This window comes from Eutrigla gurnardus (assembly GCF_963514095.1).
Source record: "Eutrigla gurnardus genome assembly, chromosome: 21".
In the NCBI taxonomy this organism is placed as follows: domain Eukaryota; kingdom Metazoa; phylum Chordata; class Actinopteri; order Perciformes; family Triglidae; genus Eutrigla; species Eutrigla gurnardus.
Genome location: NC_139932.1, coordinates 8,527,819 through 8,543,513, shown reverse-complemented (window position 1 = coordinate 8,543,513; position 15,695 = coordinate 8,527,819). Strand labels below are relative to the sequence as shown.

Sequence of the window (15,695 nt, the reverse complement as noted above, 5' to 3'; positions counted from 1 at the left end):
TGTAGCAATGTACATCTCAGTATTGTTGGGCCAGTGAGGCCTTCCATTGTCATGGCTGGTGGGGGGATGGGGGTAGGGGACTGTGGAGGCTACATGTTGGTCACCATGGAGACCCATGTGCCTTTAGACCAGGAACATTTTCCACCTCCCGAGAGCTCAGTGGTGTGCACATTGAAGATAGCGGGGGACACTCACATATGAAAACAGTTTACCTCTTTATGTTTAGAACAATTCAGCAGGCAACAGAACAAGCATTGGGACTACGACCGCAGTAAAAAGGCATGCGAAGGCACAAGTACCAACAAACTGGACTCGAAGTTGTACCTCTTTTCTTCCCTTTTGGTTTAAAGGGAACGAAGAAAAGAAGCATTTCCACCAACAGCAAAGTTTCCTTTTCCAGAGACAGCGGTAGAAGGAACAGCAAAAACATGATCTCCTCCTCCTCAAAAATTAAAAACTAAATAGTATGTAAATATATATATATATTTAAAAAAAAAATGTGTGCGGAAAATGTTGCTGTGATGCTTTTACAATGATACAAACATCCTACACAATGTCGTAATGCTAGTTCAAAAATGTCCCAAGACAAAAACATAAATAAAGCTGTTAAAAGTGGCATATAGTACAGCACTGGTCCGTGACTGATCCACCCGACTCTTCTCATCTTCCCCACCAAAGAAGCACAATAAACGGGCTCCGACGCCTGAGGACAGAAGAGGAGAGAGGGAGAAACATGAAAGATGCGAAGTAGAGGAAGGCTGGGTGTGAGTCTTTTTTTAAAAAGGGAGGTTTTGGAGAGCTCGACCTTGCTACTATCATTTCACAAACATCTAAATGGAGCAGAAAATGTATTTAAGCCTCAGATAAAAAATAAAGCGCTGATTATTCGGCGATTCTGAATACTCCCGCTGCATCCTGATGCTATGGAAAACACACAGTCGGTCAATAATGCTGACGTGCCGACATCCAGGAGCCACACACATGCATATGCTTATGTGAGGCAGGCGAAATGGATGCTCTGTGGTTGAGCTCTGGTTGTAGGACAGATAAAAGGAGGGAGGATTCTGACGAGTTCCTTACCAAGAAAAAACGATAATCTTCTGTATCATTATCCTCAGAAGAGGCCACAGTCTTTCAGGTTGTTCTTGATGATGACGTCGGTGACGGCGTCAAAGACAAACTGCACATTCTTGGTGTCTGTAGCGCAGGTGAAGTGGGTGTAAATCTCCTTGGTGTCCTTCCTCTTGTTCAGGTCCTCGAACTGACACTGAATGTAGGCCGCCGCTTCCTCGTACGTGTTGGAGCCTGGAAGAAGACGAGGAGCAGGGCGTCAAAGGGGGGAAAAGGGTGCTGTTGTGCTGTTTTTAGGAGTGAGTGTCATGGCTGAGCTTCCTCCTACTAACTGGGCCTTGTGCTTGTTCTTGTAAAAGGGAGTGGGGACATTTCCTGTCATCATGTTATTGCTTATCAAAGCTGACTGCTGTTCCAAAGACAAAACAAAGTGTAAAACAGAAAGGGTATGTCCTGAACTATTTCTTGGATATGTCTCTGTTGATTCCGAGAAAACATCATATAATCCGAAAACGGCCTGAAGACATAACCCTCCATAAAACTACCATAAGTGTAAAGTTCAGTTTTATACATATAAAACAATGACATGCACTATGATCATAATGAGTTTGCTAGTAGACAGGATTTGATCCCTTGGGACACTGCCAGGCTAGCAGTTTCCCCCCTGTTTACAGTTTTTATGCTATGCTAAGCTAAGCAGCTCCTGGCTGCAGCCTTACATTCAGCAAACAGACAGATAGAACTCATCATATAGGATCACTCTCATAAAAAATAAATAAATAAATATCCTCAGCATGCACACATTCAACTCCATGAGAGCATTTTGAACAGATTAATAATTTTCAAAGTAAATACATGAATGGGCCGCTTTCAATGCTGCCAATATTACCAGCATATTCTGGGTAGCAGATGGTTAGAGGACTCTTCTTGATCTTCTCCTCAAACAGGTCCTTCTTGTTGAGGAAGAGGATGATGGAGGTGTCCGTGAACCACTTGTTGTTGCAGATGCTGTCGAACAGCTTCATACTCTCGTGCATTCGGTTCTGAGGGGAGAAGGAACGCAACGATGAACACCGAGCTTCGCCCTGAACGATCCTATCCTTCCCTGACCCGCCGCGATTGCAGTAAACAGACAAAGTTCCCGCTGTGTAAGAACACAGAGTGCCCGCCATTATGTTATTCCAATGCGTCAGAGCGCTGAAGCACTCACCATCTCCTCGTCCTCAGCCAGCACCAGGTCGTAGTCACTCAGGGCCACGCAGAAGATGATGGCCGTCACGCCCTCAAAGCAATGGATCCACTTCTTCCTCTCAGACCGCTGACCGCCCACATCAAACATCCTGCATGGAGGGAAGAAGTGAACATGTGAACATACGTCCACAATAAAAGCAGTGTTTATGAAACCCTCCCCCGAGGCAAATGTAAGTGGAAGAGTCGCCTTGGCTGCTCTGGTTCGCTGCAGTTACAGATGATATCAAGTGATGGAGCAGAACGGAAACAGAAATGCTTTGTCTATCATTAATTGAAAACAGTTTTGATAAAATCACACCAGCGCCGAGGACACTCAACAAACGCCTTTACTGATTGTGGAACAGGAAAAGCAATTCAGAGCAGAGCAGACTTTTGCACCATTTTCTAATTGCTCAGTCTAAAACAGAATAAATGGGGGGGGGGGGGGAATAGTTACTGCTTGCTTTATTACGTTTAACATCGGGCCAGTCTCACTCAGTCTCTCTTTATACATTTCTCACATTCAGGAATCATTTTAAGAAAAGCAGGTTGAACCATGAAAAGCGCTTTCAAATGAGATTCCAAAGAGACACAATCGCACAAACATACATGCAGATGTGGCAAGGGAGCCAACAAAACAAGCTCCTGCAATGGGTCCTGTTGGTCTACTTAACAGGAATCACATTTAACTCATCAAAACATTAAAGAAAAACATCCCGACTTATAATCCCAGGCTCCTTTCATTATGGTTACCTTCAATTACAAAAGCCATTAAACTGTTGGAAGCGTGAAAAACAAGTACTTTGATTTTGATATTAGATATGGCTGGTTAGCCACAGCTGGGTCATTCCTACATTACATGGGCTACAATGGCTACTTTAAAGAAGAAGTGCTGTAATGTGTTGTAATACACAACTGTGACGGTAAGAGTGTCATCATGACGGTATTGAAGCAGCTGTCTGAAGTCGCAAAAAGAAAAAGATGGCGTGGAAAAACATTAACATTTGTGCGTTTATGGATAATTTAACAGGCATTTCCCTTCTGTTTTTTGGCCCGACAGCATGAATTTCAACGACGCCGGCATCAGCCACCAAACTTCTGGTATCACGATATCATCAGGCCTGCTGACTCCACTTCCTGCCTGTTTTTTTTTTTTTTTAAACGACTGAGTCATCGCTGATGCGCACAACCTTCACAGGCTGTGTCATAACATACAGCTGTATATGAAGTGAGGGAATTTCTATGTGAGTGAATGAGTCAGTGACAGGAAGGAAGGCTAATTAAGCCATGGTGTAAAAAGCGCTTTGAGGCTGAGCCAGTTGGTACAGTGTAGACATTCTCACTTGAAGTGCAGGTCCTTGAATGTGAAGTGCGTCTCCACAATGCCCGTGGTTTTGACTCGAGTCCTCAGGACATCCTGCTGGGTTGGGATGTAGGTGGCCTGGGATATCCTGTCCAAATCGTTCAAGTAGCTGAGAGGAGGACAAAGAAAAAGGACACCGAGGAGGCAAAACAAACACATGAGAGAGAGAAGGGGAGTGAGAAAAGAGAGCAGGAGGGGAAACACAGGGGAGAAAACTGTTCAGACGTATGAAGGTCAAGTGTGCGAGTTCCAGTAGAGCAAACAACTCCCAACGCATTCTCTCACTCTCTCTTCTATATTTCAGACTTTCCCTTTGAAACACTTCATGTGGAGCACCATCTTACAGGGAAATGAGTGCAGCAAATATTCTGAAAATATAATTTTCATTTCACTGATCTTCAATATGAGTTTTAATCAGATTTGACAATGATTTATGAACAAAAGAGAAAACTCTTATATCACGTTGTTTTAATTTCTAAATGCTGTCACTGAATGGGCATATATGCTGAACTCAAAAAGTATGTCACACATAAACATACATTTCCATACATATTTTGTAGCAAGCAAATACCTCAAGGTTATTGCTGATTAATTACAAAAAAAGAGAGATTAGACCTCTAGTTGCTGCAGACAGACATAAGTAATCTCCCCCTCACCCAAACAAGCCTTTTGTTTGTCTCACAAGGTATTAAGTGAAGAAAAAAACACACACACAAGGTTGCGCAATGGTGTTTTTGCTATTCACGAAAAGCCCCTGGACAGCAGGATTAGAGGAACCAATTAGAAAAAGGCCAACAACTACAGCTCCCTCGGCCTTCGACGTAACCGCTGATGTTTGCTCTGCTGCAGCGGCACAACAAGGAAAATGGCTTTCCTCCTAACAAAACACCAGAGCTGCCTCGTGATGATATCATTTGTTTCAACGCCGAGGTCTCTTGCACAATATATAAAAGATTCAGGCCGGTCAAGGACAATAATGGAACCGTTTAGATGCAGAAAGAAGATCTTTTCCCCTGTATCCCTGTGATTACTTCTTTATGGTTTTGCTGTGCTGAAGTGTGAGGTCAAAGATTAAATTGGCTTTGTAGCCACCGTTCCTCAGGTAGACCAGGGCAAATATTGACAGAGTAAAAGTCCAGACAGATGCATGGTTGGCATGGCTCTCTGAGCACGGCCGAAGCAGTGGATTTCTGTGTGATTACAGTGGAATGACAGTTGTTTTTTTGTGCATCTGGTGTGGCTTCGTCATAAATTGGTGTGTGAGCACGGCCGCTGGGTCTTTTCAGGGAGGTGATTCATAAAATTCGGAGACCCATGCGACCGTTACCTCGGTTATTTCGGTGAGTGTGCATGTTTGTGACTCACTATGCTGCCGAGTCATTCAGCTGATATTCGCGGGAGCGGCTGAAGCAGGCTTGAACACCTCCGTCCTTCCACAGTCGCTTGATGACACCGGCCAGCTCTCCTGTCATGAAGCCTTCCTCTGCCGAGCCCGCCAGCACAAACAGCTGCCGCGCATCGTCCTGGGAAAGGAGTTGCATTGGAGTCAATATCAGAAATCACCCATCATCATGATCATCAAGTCGTTAGACCACCATTATCAGGAATATCAACCTGCTACCAAGCTGAACCACCGGACGCGGGATCTAATTCCACTTGACCTAAAATACAGTTAAATTGACTTGGAGACCACCTGAAAAAGACATTAGACTACATTTCCCAGGAGCATTTGCTGACTGACTATCCGACATTACCTGCTTGTCTTCCAACATCACAAACTCACTTCAGGTTCGGACTCTAAACCCACCAAATGACCCTCCCCTCTCTGTCACTCACAGCTCTTGCCGCATCCCCAAAGTCGATCTTGAGGCGCCCCATGGCTCTGATGATGGCGATGATGGACTGGATAGTGTTGCTGTAGACCACAGCCTTGTACTGCTTGCATTCCTCTTCTGAGTAGCCGGCCTCATGAATGATCCTGCAGAAAAAAGGGGGGGGGGGGGGGGGGGAAACGCGGTCAGCATTGCCTAAGCTTGCCTGATAAACAACAAAACAGTAAACAAATTGTTCCAAATGCTACAACCGCAGACGGGAAAAGCCAACTTCTCATGACAAATTCTCCCAGATGAATGAGCTCCTCTTTTTCAGCTTCCTAAAAAGAGTACTTATATTCCTCTTAATATAAGTTCTTATTCAATATGTCTGTAATCTGACTTGACACGCTCATTACAACAGTTGCATGAGACTCTGGATAAAAGCATGAGCTGAATGCATAAATGTAAAGTTATGACTTTGGAATTCAGTGTTTATTTTACTTTTTACCAAAATTATAAAAAATAGAGACTTGATTAATAATGTCTTGTCTTGCTCAGTAGTATTTTTAAAAACTGTTTTTGGACTAAACATAGGTCTATGGAGCAGAGGAGTAAGCTTTAGTTGCAGGGCTTCATCTGACAATTGTCTTTAATATTGATTAATCTGCCTATTATTCAATTAATTATTTGGTCTATAAAAAGTCCCAAGATCTTTTCTACCACAACAGATGCAGATTCATTTTCTATCCATCAACTAATTGGTTGTTTCAGCTTTAATTGTTAGTTTGATCAATTATTTTTTGGATGGATCTTTTCCACACGATTTGGTGACAAAAAAAAATCAAATACAGAATCTAACTAAACGTCTCTTTTCATTGAGGAAAGAGTGCGCAAAGCAACTTTCAACTGCTTACAGTAGTATACACACTTAAACCAGTAGCATATAAAAACCTGCTCATTCACGAAATAATCATTATAAATGAATAACATTTCTAATGGCACCATAAGAAACGAAGCAGTATCATAGCTGCTTAAAAAGAAAGAAGTGTGTCTGACATGTGTATATCTGCTGATTGATGAGAGTATCCATGAGTGCGCTTATGAAAAATGTAATTGATATGCAGGAGGCCTGCACCCTGTAGATGATGTATAGGCAGAGAGTTTACACTAATGTACTCTGCTGGGTTGTCGTCATGATCCATTATGCATGGTACCTGTTTGTAATGCGACATAATATCACTCAGAGAGACGATATAAAAGCGTGATTGGTGTTTGACACTGTTTGTGTTGTGAATACTCTCTCTGTGCCATTACGCTTATCTGATGAGACAAGGTCCAAAAAGGAACTCACTTCATCTGCTTGACAATTGTACTTTTCCCTGATTCCCCAGCACCTGGAAAAGACAAAGAAAAAGGGGTTTATTAGAGAGGTTAAATACAGTTATTATTATATACAAGAGGATGATGTTGCCTGGAACACGCTGGATGTTCTTTCTTATTCCTTTTCAACCCTTATGTCACACAACTCACTTCCTTTACCAACATTTCTTTTTTAATCAAAAAGGAAGTAACAATGTTTGATACAGTGATCTAATGGGGTCATGGGCATAACGAGGGGAAATGAAAACGGATCATAACCACCCCCACCAAAGGAGAACTGAGAAACAAAGTGTGTATTTGTGTGTGACTTCAGTGTTGATGTTAAAAGCAGTCTTTAAACTTTTGGTTTGGCCCGTAGGAATAGAATCAGAGTAGAATGGAGCAGCACACCTCACGGGCGGCGATGACGTGTGTTGTCGCCATAGCAACCGACAACAATTTCCATTTTCGTTTGACCTAGTCGGGAGACGGCAAACAGTTCTCCGTCCGTTCTACTCCTATTCCATTTCCATGGTTTGGCCTCTCCTCTTGGGGTTGCTCGAAAGTACCTAAAATTTATATCACGGCATTTTTTTTAAGCATCTTTTTGCATCACGGTAGTACATAATTAAAACTCAAAACAGGATTCTACCTATTTTCACTCTAATGGCAATGTAAGGGCATATCTTCAAAAAGGAAAATATATATTTTAAACAGATGTGTTTACTGACAAATAAGAATGATGGACCTGTACGTAACCACAGAGTGTATAAACTGTGTGGGGTTTCTGCAGTACATCGCGTGTTGCATCTCCCTCATCTGGGGGGTTAAACCAAAACACGTGTGTGTGTGCGCGCTCGACCGAAACATGCGTGTTTATCACGGCAAAGGCGGTATTGCAAAATCTGTGTCGTGGCCGAAAGTGACACTGGAGACGTTGATGAAACGGGTATACCGCCCACATCTGCCCTCCCTAATACGCTGATTAATCATCGGCAAAGATCAGTAGGATGACTTGTTTTGTGATAGAGCTTGCTTAGTTTATTGCATCTGAATCTGACATTTTATGAAAGTCAGCTGTGTGTTTGGAATCTTATCAGCAAAAAAACCCTAAAAAGTCCCATCATCAAAGGCTCTTTGGCCTTAATGTAGTTGGTGCAAAACTGATGATAAAATTGATTATTATTAACAGCGTTGTGATGTGATGTAAAGCTCGCCGGCGGCTAATTAGATTGACAGTGTTGCAGTTGACCGGTGAGATCGTACGTTGGTGATAGGAGCGGGCGGTGGGAGAGCACACCATCGGCATGCCTTTTGCTTTGTGGACCGCTCAAACAAACGTCACAGTGGCCATGGCAACCGCTCGCGTTGTATCCAGGACGTCTCTAGTGTGAGGCCACAGTCACCTGAGGAGGCTTTGTGGTTGTGTGTGTGTGTGTGTGACACTGGCCTCCACTGGGACCATCATGTATTATACATCTGCTCTTTCTCCTCGACTGTAAATCACTTGGAGGTTACATTTTTTATTTTCCTTTTACAAATCAAAGCCATCTGTTATGTCCTCATAAACCATATTCATTAGACTCTCGTCCCCTAATGGGTATTACAGTTAATTACATTAGCTCTACTAAATGTGCACTCAATGTCCTCGTATTACAGCAGTGGCGACGTATAGAGGTTATAAAGAGGCAACCGGCCAGTTGTCACTGATGTAACGCTCCTCTGTGAATAGGGAAGATTTTTCAAACCACTCGAGGGTGGCTATTCCCTGAGTAAACACCCCCGGCTCCTCTCGCAGCTCTAGAAACAGAATAAGAGGAAGTGGAGTCATATCATGCAGTCTACTGCTATATGTTACCTCGTGATACTGTCAGCAGAGACGAAGATGGTTTGCTCTTGCATAACAGATCGTCTAACTAATCTAGTTCCACTTTTACTGATGTTGCTAAAACGACAAAGTGCGGCACTTTTTTTCGACGAATGCCATTGTTCGCTGTGCCTCCGTCACGCCTGAGCATTATTGCTCATTTCTTTTTTAACACAAAATGAATCCGTAAATATGCATCCCGCTGCAGTGTGCACGCTCTCTTGTCTGCATTCCTACAAACGTTCCCTCAGCTGTAACTGCACGCCGGTACTACAGCGCTGGCATTTCACCTTCAGGATAATTGGATGTGACTCACCTGAGGACACATTATTTTAATTACGTGTCACCACTCGGGTGCCGGAGAGCCTTTCACGGGGGAGTGGCGGTAGCGCGGCAGCTCCGAGGCCAAACACAGGCTGTGCGAATGCCCGGGGGACATGCACACAGACGGCAGATAAGCTGGCCCGTGAGCTGGCACAGTTGCACAGCCGTCCGTCTGCCCAAGAGCCATTTTCACAGTGCCGCCGACATTTCACATTTTATCGCAGTGCCTCTCAATGTGCGGGATGCATGAAAATCCACTTAAGGAGGGCTATGAGCTCAGATTAAAGTTCAAAGTAGAATCCTTATAAAAAGGAAACTTCTGGCTAACCCTAGTTGTGTGACTTTGCAATGGTTTCTGTGACTTGGTTTGTTTTCTATCTTGTAAATACATACAAACATTTCCCGATTTAATCATCTCAAATATGACGATTTGTGATGATATCAATTTCCCGAAATATTTTGGGGGTGGGGCCGCTAGTGGGACATGACGAGACATGTCCGAAATGTGATGAGAATCGGTTCACATTTAAACTCCACGGAAAGGGTAATGAGTCGTGTCACAGTGGTTGAGAAATCCTTTGGTGTTGTGCTCACTTTGTATTACGGTGATTGAATTAGCAGTGTTTGATGAATCACTGTGGGGGACCTTCGGGAATTGTGTAAAAATGTAGCAACACGTCAGGGAAACCATTTGCCATCACTGTTCAAAGTACCGAACCCTCACAGAGAGAGACCGGTTTACAGGAAACTATATCAGAAGTGTCCGAGGGTTCAAACTGAACAAAAACGCTACAATCTGGTCCGAGTCTTCAACCAGACGTGAGCTCTGTGCTTATGTAAGAGACATGGCTCTGGCCTCTCTACAACGGTGATATCATGAGGGTGTGGATCTTGTCAAAGCCTCCAGGCCTGAGGAATACAACACAGCGTTCTCCTAATTTTGACACACACACACACGAACACACACACACACACAGACCTTTACGGGTGACACGGTACCACAGGCCTGACCTATCAGTCCTCCTGCAGAGTCATGTTACACACCCTGCAGCTTTGATACACCCACCTAAAAACAGTCACAGACTCAAAACCACTGGAGCAGCTGGTTTCTGTTTCTGGCGGTTCAAACTATTTTAGGAAAATCCAAGCTTACCCTTCCAGTGGAAATTAACTAGTATCTATCTAGCAACCGCAAACACATCTTTTCTCTTGGCTTCCCATGGTTGATCTTCCCAAGGCAGCGAAAAAGAGGTTTTGCAACAATGGCTGTATGGAGACGAATGTGATCAAAATGGCTACCGAGCCCTTCTAGATTTATAGATTAACCGTTTGTCACTTCTTTTTATCTTGGGCTTGGTCGCACCAGCAAAGATATAACATAGTTATTATCAGAGATCAGCAAAACTAGGCTTAAAAAAGGCCGGTTTAAAATTAAGCAAAGCTCTGCTGCGCAATCAAAAAATAATCACGTAAATAGGCTCAATTGCTGCTGCTCTGTATTCCATAACAAAACATTACATTGTTTGCTAATAAAAAGTCTGTTCGCCTAACATTACTCATAAAGGCTCGGCAGAGAAGCTCTTACTTCCCCTCCTGTGGGAAAAAAACGAATGAATGGAGCAACACGGCCAAATAAAAGGAGATTAAAAAAAAAAAGCACAGCCTGTTGATTCAATCCTTCTGGTCAGCTTCATAACACTTTGCTTGCTGATCTGATCGTATCTTGTGAGAAATTCAGCAGCAGCATCATAAAACTTAATTTTTACGATGCTCAAAATAACTTTCTCAGAGGAATTTTATTATTCTGCTCAATACGCCTAAAGAGCACGGCTATTTTAAAAGTTAAAACTCCTCAAGTGTAAGTTAAAAGTTAATACTGGATCACATTTTAAAATTGAGTTTTTATTGAGTTTAAAAATGTTGGTGCAAGAGCATGACATATTAAATGTAATCAAAGTTTTGATTAAAAACTAAACTGATTGTTTGAAGGGAGGTTTTCTAGCTTGGTGCGACATGATTTAAATCTGGTTTACAGAAATGCATCCATAGCAACGTGTTCTTGTAAGGCAACCGTTGCCTCTTTTTTCAGTCCACTGATTCATTTTAAGAAGATACATTTGCGTGGGTCAGCCGGGTCCAGGCTGCCGGCCCAACACTTTTCAGTGAGCGGTCCAAGGACTTGAGGAGGGCTTGGCATCATTTGCAAACCACATTAGCAGCATAAACCCATCCACCCCCTCTCCCTCTGTGTGTTTTCCACTCCTATCCCATCATATACATCCCGGTTCCTCTTTTACATTCTCTCTTGTCCTACAGTCATTTTCCCATTATGATACATAGTTCCTCTCATTCACTATCCACTTCCTTTCCCCCCCTCAAGAGGGAGGGGGATTTAAGCATGAGTCATTCATGGAGGATCCCAGGAGCCTCTGAGCAGTTTTACCCACCGGGGGAAACGACCAGAAGGATCGATCTTCCAACAAGAAGATCGATCGCTAAGGCCGAACTACTCCCGGAGATATCTAATGATGCTTACAGCCGTACTGGTATGCGAACTATTAAGCCTTTTTGATTGTCCACCTCTGTTGTGAGGGGGCACCGCCGACTGCACCACGTTTGACGACGCTGGTTACATCATGTTTTAAAAATATGACATTAAAGAGCGAACGATGAGATATGTAAAACAAAGGTACGGGATTATTAATAAAATCTTCCCACAGTTGCACGGCAGCTATAGAAAGCGTAATTAGGCTGATGAGATTGTAATCTATTTTGGCATGTAGATATGAATAGTAGGATAATTAGGTCCTGGAGATGATGGAAATAAAATGAGAGCCAGATAAAGACTAAGAGCTAAATGAGAAATATGTTCAGTTTTCAGGGGGATAAAACAGATCCCATTCCCCGCCCGCTACAAAGACACTTGGCTGCCAGCCAAGCTCGGATTGGACAGTGAGCACGGATCCAAATCATTTCCATGCAAATTGGAGGGTTTTGACGTCAGCGTAACGATTTCATGTCAGTGACAGGGAGCGCACAAGAGCCTGCGATTAACATTGAAGACGGCGTCGGAGAACCAGGTGGTGAACACATGAACCTGACAGCAAATGACATCAAATCACCAGAGATGTGCTGCAGACACAAATAGCTACACTTTGCTCTCTCTCCTAGCAGCAAACACATCCATCCAACCCTGCCAGCCTTTTACTACTAAGCCACAGGTTTTGCTGACGTTTTTTTGTTATTGATGTTGACAGGGTGGGTTTACAGAAACGTATCCTCCAGAATTTTTTGCGAATCAGCAACTCCAAAACAGTATTTTTTCAGTGTTTTTATATCCACACGGTAAACAACTCCTAACTCAGATCCCGTGCTCTCTCAGCGGTAGAGCTTTTTCATTTTTAATGCTTTGGTCATTAGCAGCGTTCTCATCTTACAGCCCCTCTTCTCCTTTCTCCTGGTGTCCCAGCCTGCCCGGCGTGTCACTTCAGGCGGTAACCCGAAGACGCTGCCACGCTGAAATGACTCAAACACAATTGGCAGGAAACGGTGCCAACCAAGGCGCAACTGTCACAGCGTCTATTCTGACAAAAACAAAGAACGGTTGAAGTGTTTGTGTCGGAGCGACGGCATGAAAACTCATATTCCAGCCCACAGCAGCATAGCAGAAACTTGACCTAACTTGCCCGCTTCAATCAGCAAGCCCCATCTGGCCTCCGAGCACCTGAGGAATGTGTTAAACCTTAGGAAGAAAATGTGTACACTCGCATTCAAGCAAAAACACCACACAAACATCACACTTAATGTTGTGTATATATATACCGTGAAATGTAAAGATTGTGATCTTTTTGCATGCAAGTGAATACCAAGGAGAATGCTGGGGGGTTCACTGAATTATGCAAAGAACATGAGGAAATATTTATCTTTCTCTGGCTCACAAATGTGTCCACAAAGCCACTAACAGCTCCTATTCTGTGCCTTCTGTTAGATGTTTGTCTGATACGGGTATTGGCTTCAGACTTGGTGTCCTGGTAACCCACATACCATGTGTGTGCATGTCAACATTTCCCAAAGCCGGCCACCAAAGGGGGTTGACGGAAAAGTTTTTTTTTTCACCCTCTGTTTACAAGGATAACAGGGTTTCCCTACATGTAAGTAATGCCAGGACTTTACACATGGCTGGTTTCTAAATGCAAGTAGGTCACATTATTGAGCAGGAGCGATTTGGTTGTGACAAAACACTGGTTAATGAATGCATGTTATTGCAATAATGAAGCAAGTGTGTGTACTGTGCCATTCATTATCTTTTAAATGACCATTTTAAAGGGATTTATTGACTTAATAAAAGCCCATGGCCTGCAGTTTTTGAAAGTGGTTTGGTACACAAAGGTCCGTCATAATTGACTACTGCTGAGAGTAATGAAAGGGTCATGAGGCCACGACATCCATACCAGCATGATGCACATCTGCTCACTTATTTAAGTCAATTTGCTTTAAATGGCAGGCTCACCTTTTTAATTCAGAGATTTGGGCCTTTTAAAACATCCTTAAAAAAAAAAGATGAATCCAACAAAGTTTTCAGTCACAGTCAGTGTAGGCCTATTTTCAACTGCATTGCACTGGAGTGAAGAGAGGAAATGTGCCATTGTTGAACGGATTTAGTCGATACAAATGGTGTAGAGGCGGCAGAATGGGAGTAATGCCAACAGCAGGGGAAAAAAACTTGCCATGTGTGTAATTCTGACTAAAAAAATGAACTAAAACGGATTAAACACATGTTTGTATCACATATTTAATATATATTTTGAGTTGTGACGTTTAATATTGTTGGGTAAATAACGTCATGTTGCATTCAGTGACCGGAGTTGACAGTTAACTACAAGCTAGCGGACGAGGAGCAGCGCTATGCTAGCGATGCGGAATTGAAAACTCCGTTAACACTTCACAAGTAACACCGCCTAAAACCGACCCGTTAACCGGAAAAATAACCAACACCAGTTTTCACACTCCCTTTAAACTTTTAGCTGACAACTGCTGTGGGCGAACACACGGCGAAGTTCGCCTCCCCCCCCTCCTCCTCCCCTCCGCGGCTTCGCCCTCCTTACCGAGCAGCAGCAGCTTGACCTCCCTGGCCGCCTTCTCGCCGTCGTCCCGCAGATTCCTGTCGATCATCTTGCTGCGCTCCACCGCCGCCTTGTCCTCGGTGCTCAGCGTGCATCCCATCCTCGATTGTGTCCCTCAGACCCAGATGGTGTAAAAATAGCTAAAACACCACATATACCCACATGAAATGGTTAAAACTGCCTTCACCCGCGCACACGCCCTTTTTTTAAATGACAGGCAATCGATCTGTTGAGAGGAAATAAAGGAAAGCGAGTCGACTTTTCGAGAAATTTCGTGGCGTTTCTTCTGCCCGCGGGGTTTTTCTAGGGTTAAATCCTCCTGGCATCCGAGGGGAAATATCTTTTGATAACGAAACAGTTCCTCAGTGATGTGTCTCCCAGCCGTTCGCCTCCATTCGCTGCGGCGGCGTCTGCTAACGTTGTGTGTGCAGCTCCTACTGGGAGAGAGCTGCTCGCTGTTCCGCCAGCAGCAGCGACAACAAGCACTCTTCCGTTCCGGTCCTTCACAATAAAAGGTGTCATTTCCACAAACCTAACGACAAAATGATGGTACCAATGGCATTCATTCCCAAAGTGACTTAAAATGGGGGCATCCGGGTTACCTCGTGTTATCTGCGTCTCTCTCCCTTAATTTTCAATCATCAATCTGCTGTGTACTGTCAAATAAAGACAGTTGACAGTGTCGAGTAAAATGAACCCCATATAATTGATTGAGACTCAAATGTACAGGGCAAATCCCCCCAAATATAAACTCAAAATCCTTCCCTATGCCTTATTTTAAGCCCCATTGACTATCAAAGATTAAGGAACACGCTTACTGTGTGCATGTGTCTTATGGGCTTATTGGTATTTCCTAATCAATCAAAAATGTTTGACTACTCCTGAAGGTGGTTTGCATTAGTATATCACAAGATGGAGGATGATCTCTTACAATGCTTTTATTGCATGATTTTCAATCTATTTTTCAGTTCTTACGGGTAAAAGAGGAAAAAAAGGAAGAGGGAAAAAAAGATTATTTTGACGCCTTTATTTTGGAGGTAGGCGCCTAGACCGGAAACATCCGGACAGCGGGACGAATTTTAAACCTGCACACACAATCTAACTTTACTCACTGGTACCTACATTTAAAAAAAATACATCATTTCACTTTTTGGCCCCAACACGTGTCTGTCATTATTATGATGTACAATAAAGATGATAATTTATCCTGTGAGCATCAAATGGTGAGTTTAACAAAAATCCTTGTATTGAACATATTAACACAAGTTAACACTTCTCTGATCAAATTACCTGTTAATGCTATACTGTAAGTGTGTAACTTATATTTCTAGCATGCATTGTTCCCATGGTAACCAAACCTCTAACTGGGGCAGTGTTGGTCTCATCACCCATTCGGTTGTACATGATCATTGTTTGTGGTTTAAATAATTTAGCCGGTCTGTCCAAAGGTTGCCGGTGTTCACGTCGAAATATTCCACACAAAGCCTCATGGGGTAAACAACCCTGCTTTTCCATGGGAGATTCATTTTGCATGTGTGGGTTTT

General features: G+C 43.3%; 1 protein-coding gene across 1 annotated transcript; it reads right to left on the bottom strand.

Annotated features, from left to right (window-relative positions):
* Positions 1 to 513: 513 nt before the first annotated feature.
* Positions 514 to 14,584, bottom strand: gnai1 (guanine nucleotide binding protein (G protein), alpha inhibiting activity polypeptide 1). The gene is made up of 9 exons (XM_084039275.1): positions 14,134 to 14,584; positions 6,830 to 6,872; positions 5,501 to 5,642; positions 5,030 to 5,187; positions 3,645 to 3,773; positions 2,282 to 2,411; positions 1,961 to 2,114; positions 1,081 to 1,305; positions 514 to 703 (listed from the first exon to the last, which is right to left on the bottom strand). Exons 1-8 carry the CDS (start codon positions 14,249 to 14,251, stop codon positions 1,115 to 1,117), a joined length of 1,065 nt encoding a protein of 354 aa, XP_083895401.1. The 5' UTR covers positions 14,252 to 14,584; the 3' UTR covers positions 514 to 703; positions 1,081 to 1,114.
* Positions 14,585 to 15,695: the final 1,111 nt, after the last annotated feature.